General features: G+C 39.0%; 2 protein-coding genes across 2 annotated transcripts in view; both read right to left on the bottom strand.

Annotated features, from left to right (window-relative positions):
* Window positions 1-9,405: 9,405 nt before the first annotated feature.
* On the bottom strand, window positions 9,406-10,746 carry Pmar_PMAR009811 (hypothetical protein; the record flags this gene model as incomplete). The annotated part of the gene is made up of 1 exon (XM_002779759.1): window positions 9,406-10,746. One exon carries the CDS (start codon window positions 10,744-10,746, stop codon window positions 9,406-9,408), a length of 1,341 nt encoding a protein of 446 aa, XP_002779805.1.
* Window positions 10,747-11,278: 532 nt separating this feature from the next.
* The window catches only part of Pmar_PMAR009812 (ctl transporter, putative), a gene marked incomplete at both ends in the record, with an annotated part of 2,205 nt that continues 1,177 nt past the window's right edge, over window positions 11,279-12,306 (bottom strand). The window contains 5 exons of the mRNA XM_002779760.1: window positions 11,279-11,438; window positions 11,484-11,580; window positions 11,622-11,753; window positions 11,795-11,934; window positions 11,989-12,135. Coding sequence (XP_002779806.1) covers window positions 11,279-11,438; window positions 11,484-11,580; window positions 11,622-11,753; window positions 11,795-11,934; window positions 11,989-12,135 — 676 coding nt within the window. The remainder of the gene's footprint in view (window positions 11,439-11,483; window positions 11,581-11,621; window positions 11,754-11,794; window positions 11,935-11,988; window positions 12,136-12,306) is intronic.

Here is a 12,306-nt window from a genome sequence, read left to right on the forward strand (position 1 = left end):
ACATTTGTGAATGAAATTGGTATTGTAGATCCTGAGGCAGTAAAGTACTCTATACCTCGCCATGCTGTTTTTAATATCGATTCGCAGATTCTTAAGAGAAATACGACTAGGATAAGTGGGAGTCTCGCGCAAAGGCGGTTTCTCTATTCATTCGTGTGTACAGATCGTGGCCGATCTTTGTCGTTAATTAATTTCGAAGCTGATGTCTTTCCATCTATATTTTATATTCAAGGCATAGACGGTCTTTTTCCGGGTTCTATTCCGCAATTTCTCTACGATAGTGAGATGAGTAATCGATATTTCGGATTCGATGGGATAGACACGATGTTAAGAACTAGAATAAAAGATGGCGCATCCTTGACGGGATGTGATCCGAGATATATTGGACACGCATTCGATGCGATAGTTAATTTAGAGTTACGTGGGTCTGATACTCGTTTAGTACAAAGTCGTGGGTTTGAACATTTAATTGGGTCGTATGGAAATAAAGTGAGTGAGAGTCGTATGAGCTTCGACAGTGTGGATTCGAGACGTAGAATTTGTGAGGTGGCGTCATTTACTAAAAAGTCTCCCGAGTTTTTTTACACACATACGGTAAGTATGAGACATCATCCTGGTGTTCGTTTAATATTTAAAGAGGCTGAACTATTAGGATATATTGATAGTGATAATGATTTATCGAGAATGAGGGATACTTCAATTGCTGTTCAACTCACTAGATCTGCTGAGAGAGCGGTCAGATATATTTGGGAGTATATTTTGAGAAGTCCAGAAAAACCGTTGGGCGAAGTAGAATCTTTGTGGTATAGATCCGAATGGCAATCGGATGGTAATCATGCTGGGAATTTACCACATACACATGGTTTGATTAAATTAAAAGAGGGGACTCAAAATCTTAATGATTGTTTAGAGCGGATAATATGTTCGAGTTCACGTTTGTTTAATAATAAGGAGTACTTGATGGAGATAGGGTTAATAGAATCGGAGTCCGACTACGAAGAGTTACGTGACCGGGCTAGTCGGGTTCAAAAACATGATTGTCGTGCAGCTAATTATCGATGTCACAGAATAGTTGGTGAGAATGAGTCGTCTCGTTGTAGGACACCACATTATCCACCATCGGAGGAATATCGTTTCGTTGATTATACTCCTGAACACAGTGAATCTGCTTTAGAGTTGCTTATAAAGATAGGTCTGGCTCGTAGAAACTTGGAGGGTGATATTATTTGGAATGATCAGTTGATAGGGGGAAAATATTTTTATCCTGCTGATAAGTACGAGCATTTCATACCGACTAATAATCATCTATGGGCGTTACATCGAAGTCAATGTAATCTTTTGTATTGCGATCAATATAGAAGAAGTAGATATATTGCGAAGTATATAGCTGCTTCAGAATCTAAAGCTGCAGTTTTTCTCAAAGTAGATAAATCGGATAATGTGATTGGGCCTCGAGGGGAAGGATTGCAATCGGTGCGTGCAGAAATTGGTCCTCGTGAAGGGTCTAAATATAGAAATGCTGGTTCATATAAGAAAGGTCGTGAAACGGTAGGTCGTTTGAGTCCTTTTACAGAGATAGTTTATCACGTTCTGAAGCTGAAAACCTTATGTACTAATGTAGAATTCATTAAACTTCCAAGTGTTCCGTTTGAAAGCAGAGGTGGTATTTATTTAGGAAAATCCCCAATTGTAGTTTCGCAGCAATCATCTGATTTATCACATGGAAATCAACCTGAATGTATCAGATTGAGGTTTAATAAGGGGTTGCCATCGTGGAGACTGTTTACCGTGTCCCAAAGTATACTTTATAACGATCGTGCTACTTCTTCTGTGAGTGTAGATAAGTATACAGTTTTTTCTTTGAGACCTCCTGAATTAATGATAATTTCGTCACCAAATGATTATTTCCGATGGTTTGTACGTTCGCCTACCAAAGTTTCACAGTCAAAGAATTTTGATAATTCACTTAGTAACCCGTTGGAGTTTATGATTCAAGTGAATTTATCAGAGTCATATTTTGTAGATATGTTAGACCATGTCGTGTTCATTCGTCGAAATTGTATCAAAGCATGTGTGGAATTTTTGGAGAATATTACGATGGATATCATGCATTCAATCCAGGAATTTATCATCGCTCGTCAACTTTTACATGATATATTTTTACCTTTGAGTAGTATTATTGCTGGTGTTTCATCGTCGGCTTCATCGGAATTTTATCATAGATATGTTAAGGAAATAAGTGAACCAGTTTTGGTTAACAGTAATATATCGCCAATTAATCAATGTAAATTTCTTATTCATTTAGCATTAACATTAGGGCATTTCGAAACAGAATTAGACTTATTCAAAGGTCCCTCAATATTAGATGTGTTCGTGCGGTCTAAAATCATAGATAATGATTTCTCTACTGATTTTGATGAAGAGCACATTTTTAGTGTATTACGAAAATATGTATTGACAGAACTTCTATATTATCCAGGTGGTGGAACCTTTACATTTGATTCGTATCTGGTTGCAGCTTACACATCCCTCCGAAATAGTTTGTTAGATGAGTCGTACGCATCTGATCTTCCTGGTGTTCTTTTGAGTGATATTTCGCAAAATGCTTCAACTGAATTGCGTAAATTTATAGATGATACTAAATCATCTACCATACAAGCATGCTTGGCTGAGATCCATTTGATATCTCCCACTGAGAGGGAATTTAGTGAAGCCACTCGTTTTAATCCTTTACAGTGGATACCTGTTGCTGATGAGTTTGGTGTATTAACTCAAACATCTGCAGTTGAACAAACTCTTGCACTTAACGATCTAATAACTTATATCGATTCTTATGCTAATGTCACATCTGGTTTTAGTCGCTTTCCCGTGATCATCGGGAGTCCTGGAGTAGGAAAAACATCTCTACTAGTGAAGTTAGCTTTATATTGCATTGGACGTGGTTTATTAACCGTCTTTACCAGTCTTACAGCGGAAACATCATTACGTTTTGGTGGAATTCATTGCCATGCACTCCTACCGATTCCGATTTCAAATCAATCGCGTTTTATAGATGTGGATCGAATGACTGAAAAGTGCATTTTTTCGTTGAGTCGTAATCCGAATAAAACAGCATATTTAAAATGTATTAATGTTATATGTATAGAGGAATTGGGCCTTGTGAGTGCAGAAATTATCTCATTATTAGACAGAGTATTACGGGTTATCAGAGGATCTACTTTACCTTTTGGGGGGGGTTGTGGTACTTGCTACTATGGATCCTTTCCAACTTCCTCCTGTGGAAGGGAGGCCTTTGTTGGTTTCACCTTTATTTCTCACTATGTTTCGAATGGTAAAATTATCTTCTTATGTACGGTCAGCTACGGATCCGCGATTACAACGTATAAATGAAATTGGACGATTGCCTAATCTAGTAGAAAATCCATCGTTGATTGATGAATATTGTTCTATCGTAAGGGAGGGATGTAGGTTTGAATCTGATATTCACAATGTTCCACGTACCGTTTTGAGAGTAGTAGGAAAGAGAGTTGCGGAACAGGAAGCCATATTGACTCGGGAGAATGAGATGTTGAGAATTTTACCAGCGGATGAGGTTTATATATCTTTTTCAGTCGATAAGGAAACTATTTCGGAAGGTCTTAATTGGAAGAATGCGACAAATGAAACAATATATGGATTGAATAGAAAATGTCTTTCTCCTAGTAGATTAGTTTTGTATAGGTATTGTATAATGCGTTTGACAGAAAATGATACTTCGAATAGAACATATTCTCAGGGTCAGTTGTGTGTGATCGAGTCTGTTCCATCGTGTGATCGTGGAAGTGTAGGAATACTTTTATCACCGCCTGGAAATCGTTCTCTCCCGGATGATAATGACTATAAAGCTGCGGGATGGCTACCTATATCTCTATCGTTTCCTAGCACGTCTAGAGACGTATATATTAGAAAAGGTTTATTAGGTCGCCGATTACAGTATCCACTAAACCGTTTGTGGCTATAACGGTGCATCGATCGATGGGATGTACACTTCCTTCTGTTTGTGCTAAATTAAGTTTAATTGACTCAAAAGATCATTTGTGGTTACGCTCGCAGTTATACACTCTCTTTTCTAGAGTAGAAAGGCTGGAAAATATCATACTCATTGGGAATATTACTTCCATTCTCGCAGTCATAAGGCATTTACTTGTTAAACCACAACAGTTTGATCAATATGTACATGAAGTTTTGAAAAGCTTTGAATCGATCCAGCCACCAACGTATTTTTCGTCGTTAAACCAGAATGTATCAAATGTGAATTTAATAACTAGTTGGCCTTTTCATACGTCTACTTTACCCCTACCAGATACATCTAATATAGGTGGGTGTGTATATTTGTTGTGCAGTATGCGTAATAGTAATATATGTTATATTGGTCAAACTACGTCTATTGTTCGGCGTATTCAAGAACATAATCGTCGACAAGGATCTAAATCAACGCGAGATCCTTATTTATTGCCGTGGATATGTGTGGCAATCATCACGGGTTTTGATGCACCGGAAGCCCGACTGCATAGGCTTCGGGTTGAAAGGATGTGGAAAAATCAGAGATCTATTTTCGATTCGGTATTTCACATTATCGATTCGGGTCGAAGACTTGTATCATATTATTCGGACAGGGCTTTGGTTTTTCAACAAATAATGGAACCTTGATGTTTGATATATATTTTAATTGCTCTATTGTATTGTATTTGTAATATAATGCTTTATAGGCAGATAATGTTTACAGTGAGATGCATATGGTGTAGTTCATGGTGTAATGTATGTGTGTGTAATTATGTACGTATTGTATCAAGTTGAGTTATCAATATGCAATTTATGTGAACATAATCTTAGTGTGTTCGCTATAGTATGGAAGATATTGAGATATATAGTAAGTGTTATGAGCTTTGTGAACATTGTAAATTTTGTAGATGTTGCGAGTGTTATAAGTTAATCATTACTTCTATTAGCATCAATGACTATCTTCTTAGGATGTTGAGTTACAACATTGGAACGAAAATGTTCTTACCACTAGCTAATGCGTATACGTGATAGTAATTTATTCAACACAGTAACCCATCCATTTGTTGGTTTATTATATTATGCGTAGGTCTAACTATTTGACCTTGTATGTTATGTAGTATATACTGTAGGTATTTCAAATGTGTCACTCGCACTGATACTATGTATGAGGTATTTGTGTTCTGAGTTCTTTCTACATCTATGACTAATTATTGAGCGTGTAGTAATGGTATTAACATACTTTGTTATAAGCTGATTGTGTATCAAGTGGTGAGGTTTTCAGGAAACGAAATACAGACCTTCAATGAAATGGCGACTTGTATGTAGGAAAGTTATATATGTTAAAGAATACGTGTAGCTGTATTTTTAAGGTAGCATGATTTAATAAAATAGTGTTGTATTTTATGTAACCATTTCGAAAAGGTGTGTGAAATATAGGTACTAAGTGAAGTTCGTTATAGTATTTGTGGAGAGGTGGAAGGCAGTTTTGAAGATCGATTATATGGAAAGAGGAGAAGTATTCAATATAGTTAGTTTTAATAAACATGTTGATAGTATCATGGGTAATTGATGGAATGTGGCACGATAAAGTTGCCGTGAATAATACTAGTTGCAGATGTAGTAGTTGTTATTGAGAATTTAATTATCAGACGTTGTTGAGTGTCTTACTATAATTGTATTATAAACAGTAAGGTATCGTAGTAATTATTGAATTGTGTTCGAGTATTGATAAATATTGCAAAAACTAATCTTTTGTAGATGAGCCACACTGCGAGTAATACGCAGGGTTACTCGCAGGGTGGCTCCATAGAACAGTTTTGACTTTAGTTTAATTAAGTCGGCTAAATATATATTATAACACGTCGAGTTATACAAATCGTGGTTGAATGACTGAATTGTGAATAACATGATGCATATAATAAAAAATGTGTTAACTATGTTACATAGTATATCAGCAACTGCAGAATATGAATCGTGAAGGATGAACGTATATTGCATAGTTTAAATACAATATATGTTTGGAGAGCAATATTGCTGTGAATAAATTTCAATGAGAATTGCAGCTTCTAATATGAAAGTGTGATTGTCTAATGTATTTGATAAAAGATAGAAAATGAATAAGAAAACGAATATGCAGAGAGTATTTGATGATATCATCTTTTCTATATTAGTGTATGAGAAGTATAAGATGTGTGTAATAAGTCTTGTGATCAGGTATGTAGTAATTGTTAGACGAATGTAATGAATTATAAATGAAATATTAATTGTTAGTGATATTCTTGAATATGTCTTTATCAGTCACTCATGTGCAAGAGTACAGGTCCATAACTCTAGAAGATGTTGTTAGAGGTCGGTCTTGCGATGGCTGTAGGTTACCACTGAGGTTACTAAGTGTTAAGAAGTCAGAAAAAAATAATAGAACGTCGGTGTACACATTTCGTCGCGGATCTAGCCATGCAGCATTGACTACACCCGATTATGATCGTATGTTTCTGTGTGGTGACGCGAGTGGGAGCGGATGTTGTGTTATTTTCACTCGTTCCAGTGATCTAACCAAAGTCCTGATACCTGAGGGCAGTAGTGTGTCCGTGGGACAGTTGATAGTCGCAGTTGAACCACGGTTTGTGAATCAATATTTGGATGAGAAGCAAGTTACTCCCGTACTACGTACGGTTTTACCATTGTTTTCTCTGGATGATGTTGATGAGCTTCCTGTCATTCCAATAGAATTACAAGCTTCATCTTTCGTTCACTTTTATTTAAAAAATGTGAAGCTTGATATTAGCAGTGTTCGTTTGATGTCCTCTTGTGGTGGATCCTTCTGCAATAGGCTTTATGCTCCAAACTCGTGTGGGTGTATTGTTAAACCTTCCAGACCTTCTTTCGTATTAGAGGGAGACATAGATATCCAACAAGTTGATATTGGTGATGATGGTGATAATGATACCGGTTATGAATGTTTGAATGGTACTACAATCAATGGTCTTCGTTTTACGAAGATATTCATTGACGAAAATGTATTGTCTATGGCTAGTTGGAAGTCTTTGGATCTTCAGCTAATCAAAGAAGCCTGTCGATCCGTTCTCTTACAAATATCTGGATGGAATTTATCTGGTTGGACAAAAGCTGGATCAGAAACAGACGATCATCTGATAAATGAAGCTAGAAGCTTCCATATAGTTGATGCAGAACCCATTTATATTGATCAAGTACAGGCTGCATCAGCTAAATATACTGCACCAGTATCTGTGCCCATAGAAGGAACCGTAAAAGGTAAAAATTAAAATATAAATTATGTATATTATGGTAAAATTACGAGAAATGGCGAATAGCGTGTACAGTTTGAACTGGTTTATGAGCACGAGTTTGTTTCATGTGTGAAAACGTGTTTAGAAAATTATCTGCCTATCCCCGTTATGTCTTCTGTAGTATTTGATTCTTTAAATAATATCATGACTCATACTGTATGAGTAGGAGTAGAAATCCATTTTTCTGAGGTAATTGATGTAAGGTTTTACAATATTTTATCTTTGTTTTCAACCCACTCATCGGATATAGTTCAAAATGTGCTGAATTTTGGGTTAGGTTTGATTGTTTTTTTTGTACAGGCCGTCCTTCAGCTGCTCGCTCAACAGTTACTGAGGAAAGCGATGATTCTGGTGATGGACAACATGGTTCAGGAGTGGCTTCTCATCATAGATCAGGTAAATTTGACTGTGGAACAATAATAAAAATTACACTAGTAGTACTATCACTACGTAGGTCATAGTAGATAAATAACTAACTTTCGGTGACATCTTTCGTGGAAAGAGAAGTTGATGGTTGTAGATTTGAATTACAATACGTGACTATTTTCATATAATGAATTTATCTTTCTAGTGTAAGGTATGCTTATGGGAGTATTATTATGGTTATAGTAATAAGTCCACTATATTGAGGTATTCATTTTCTATATCATAATTATGATTATGTGCTACATAAAACTAGTGTTGTAATATCTGAGATTATGTTCGTCAAAATTATAATGAGAGCACAGTATCTTTTAAAAAAGCGAAATTTTTATTCATTCTTAGAAATATGTCTATGCCTATCGCATGATGTAACATGTTCGTTATAAATGTTACTTTTTCGACGTGCTATTATTGGTAGTGCTCGTCTTGAGTATAAAATGTATAGAATCTAACATTGATTTGAATAACCATATCAACGCATGGCAAAGTTAGTTGATTAATTCTTCACTATAGTTGGACGTCTTTCTTCTACATTCGCCCCCTGTGTGGGGTATTTTCAATTGTAAATGCAGGTGGAAAGAAGACAAGAAAATCGTAGATTCGAGTGTGAGAAAAGCTGGAGATAACATATACATAATCTTTTACAGTGGAGTCCTATCGTGGGATACCTTTGAGTATTAAATAAGTAAGATTAATGTGGTTTCTTCATTTATTGATGGATGTTTTGGTAGATATCGTATGAATGTCAAGTATTGAGTAGTTATTGTCACCTGATATGAATACCTAAAATAGATTAATACTAACTTGTTAATCCCTTGTAGCAGGAAGCAGAATTGCGTTATCTCAAGTAACATGTCAAGATGAAGATATTATTTAAGTGTCTTAAGGAAAGTCCTTCCCTCATTGCGGTTTGATTTTGTAATGTATAGATTGTATTTTTGCGTGCCCAAGTTTATTTACTCATGTAATTAGTGAGTATATTGATGGTACTCTTCTGGAATATCTAGAAAGATGTTTATTCAGTCTTAGACTAAGATTTTAAATTTTTCTTACGCCTTCTTGCTTGACGTACCGCCGACTAGGTGACTATGCAAGTTCGAAGACAAATTAGAGTATAAGGCGCGTTTTCGTTGTAACATTAATTTCGGTCGAGCTACGAGATAAGTAGAAGGTAACGAATGCCCGCGACCCGGACCCAGGGATTGATAACACAAGTAAAATGAGCTTATGCGAAGCTTAACTTATAGAAGCTATCCCATGAAGGAGGGTAGAACAGCTAGGCTAGACGCTAGCTACTATTGTCTCCACTATGATAGTGGCACTATCGCATAATAATTGTGTCGGCGGAGCGAAGTGGAGGGATGAGTATCATCACACCGAACGGATAGATCGAGTACAGATGCACCCTTCTGGTACCCTACCTACACTATTCATGCTGGCGAACACAGAAACCTTTGATGTAACTGCATTAGTGATAGGATAGCAAGGGGACCAGAAGCAATAGAATCCTCACTGGCAAGAATTTAACGCGGCAACCTATATTTCAACGAGGTCTGGCTAGTGTCTCTACGACTTAGGAAGAAACAACTCCGTCGTACTCGAAACTCAATTCGTGCAGTTTATGAAAAAAATGTTATTTCGACAACATCCACGATCGTGGTCCTCCTTGCTCATCGCTCCTCGTTATCCATTCCTCGCCCCTGTTATCCGTAATAACATATGATTCGTCAATTGGATCGTATCGTACAGCCCACTTGGGTGACCCTAGATCTCTGGAATCGTCTAGGCTTGCGTTTGCCATTTGGTCAGCGAAAAATTTCACCCCGAAACTCGGATCCCTCCATTTCGATTCCTGGCGTTCGTGACTTCGTAGTGAAGCCTCGGACGCCGACTGCTCCGGTCGCGATAAGTGCTCGCCCAGGATGCTCTGCTTTGTAGTGTCATTAATGGTATCCGTTAAACCAACCACCAGGGGTTGCTGAGTGATAGCCTCTGTAACTTCGTTGTCGACGGACATCGGATCAGCCGACGAGAGCTCATTGTCGAGCTGCTCAGCTTGGTTGGAATTCTCGCTCTCTGCAGTGACCACATCCTCCGAGCATAGCATTAACGCTTTACGAGTATCTTTCTCGGCATCAGCGATTTGGCTCACTGACCCTTCTCGTGTATGCGGCTCAGTTACCACACTAATCTCGCTCCTATAATACTCCCTGTCCTCGAGAATCCACTTAGGCTCATTGACCGGTGCTCCCCTTGAAGTCACTTCCCTGGCCGACGCCGGTAAAGACTCGAGCAAATCATGTACTGGGCTATCGCATAGAATTTCATCATCATCATCATCATTGACTTCAGCCTGACGATGGAGTTCGGACGGACCCTGGGGGCTGTTCTCTAACACTTCGATGCCCCGGACATCAGTTTCGGCAACACTACTGGGCGATGAGCTCGCATGAGCAGTTTCATCGGTGTTGTTGTTTTCACTTATTCCTACATGGCTTGCTTTCATTCTCTTCAAACTCTCCTTGAACACTCGTCTCAATTCACGACTTTGCTCTCCTGATAGACCTCCCACGATAGTAAGAGCCTTACGGCAGAACCCTTCCGCAGATTCAACATCGACACCCTCGGCGACCAGCTGCACTGCATAGTTGTTGCAGGCAATTGCGTGCATGACGGCCAGACTCTCGTCACTTCCCGAACCAAGCAACTCCTCAGATGCCTCACATGCTAGCCTAGCGCTTCGAACAGCTTCGCCATAGTCTCCCGTTGCACTGCATAACTCACTCAGATTCATACAAGTGGCAACATACAGTTTCGCGGTTTCTTCGTTTCTGTCGAAGCTTATTGTGCCAATAACTGTTCGGAGGTATTCCGTAGCTTTCATCAAGTTCCCTTCTTTTTTTCTCAACTGAGCCATGTTATTCATAGTGAGTACGAACAGCGTTCTCAGATCTTTCGCTGCCTCAACAGGCATCGCCGCTGCGAACGCCTCGAGGCATTTCACTGCAAGCAACAGGCCCTGTTCTGTTGCCGTCTCGTTCAGTGCAGATACCACGCGACGTCCTAACTGTATGGCGAACTAACATACGCGACAACTGAGCCGCTACCACACCTTCATTAATTTCTCTTTCTCCTTTGGTTTCGCTTCGCTTCCTTCACCGATTGTGTGCGTAGCTTTCAATAGCATCTCCGCTGCCTCAATTTTCTGTTTGTTGTCGAGCCTCGCCTCTACAACAGTTATGTACAGCGACACCAACGTAGAGCAGGGCATCGTCAACTTCCTTCACAATTTTCTATTGAAAATCATCCAATAAGATCAAGTGAAGATTCCAGATGTTTTCTTGAGCACAGGACAATTTGAATTGCACTTTCCAGCAAAACTAACACGATATAGGTAAGTACTTCAAGTCACACCTCGCGCACAACATGGCAGTGCTCGCGGCAGCTGCTTTAAAAGATCATCGACGGTAAACAATATCGATGCATTCTGAACTTTCCACATTTTTTCATCTTTTGCTATTCTTATCAAGGAATTTCTTGAGCAATGGAGGCGTGCACTGTGCTCCACCCGAGGCCTTGTTCAACTCCTCGTCAGCCACGAAGCATTGCAACATTGAATCCACGGCTAGACCAAAGACATTCGTTATCAACTTTCCGACAACATACCTAAGAGTCAACAAGAATAGTGAAGGAAATTCCCCTAAAACTCACCCAACCACGACATAAATGATGATGGGCACCACAGGGCTGTTGATTTCACCATCGTACATCTCTAACGTGATGAAATAACCAGCCGCAGCAGTAGCACCTGAGTCCAGCAGATGTACGCTTCAAAGTGAGGTAAGTTACCGAGCTTACCCATTATGAAGAGATACCCGAATAGTCGCACTGCATTTCCGATCGCGCCGAGGACGCCGATGCGTGCGGCGTTACGAAGAATTAAGAAGAAAGCGTTCTTGGCACTTGTACAGAATTTAGTGCCTGTCACCACTGATGGGAGGGAATAATGAGAAATAGTTGACCTAGTAAAGCCGTCTGAATGTAGGCATTCTTGTTGAGGAACTTTATGCATTTCTCGAAGCACGCCACACAGTAGCTGAGAATTTTGAACAGAATCGTCATGACTTTATTGTGTTGCAATTTAGCTTGTTTCGCGAGATATCTGAGAAATCAAGAGAAGTCCAATTTGACGACAGTCGGAAGCTGATGAGCTCACCTCAGCCACCACTTTATAAACTGAACGATTGCCAAAACGAAGCTTCCAAATGATAAGGTCCCCTGATGATAGATAACGGCATTCTTGATGCCGGTTCGGAGAGGTTTAGTCCCGAGTGAGCCCTTAGCATCGTTGGGCGTAAAATACCTGTGGAATTCTTCTCACTACAATCACAGGCGTCGTAGCTGCGAACCAAGCTTTATGCAAGGTAATATTTCCAAAATTTCGAGAGTTCAAAAGTCAACTTTGAGTAATATCAACATGAAGAAAACGTGAATCGATGAACATCAACGCTTTATAAGCGCTCCGTAGTCTCTA

The sequence above is a fragment of the Perkinsus marinus genome (genome assembly GCF_000006405.1).
Source record: "Perkinsus marinus ATCC 50983 genomic scaffold scf_1104296945300, whole genome shotgun sequence".
In the NCBI taxonomy this organism is placed as follows: domain Eukaryota; phylum Perkinsozoa; order Perkinsida; family Perkinsidae; genus Perkinsus; species Perkinsus marinus.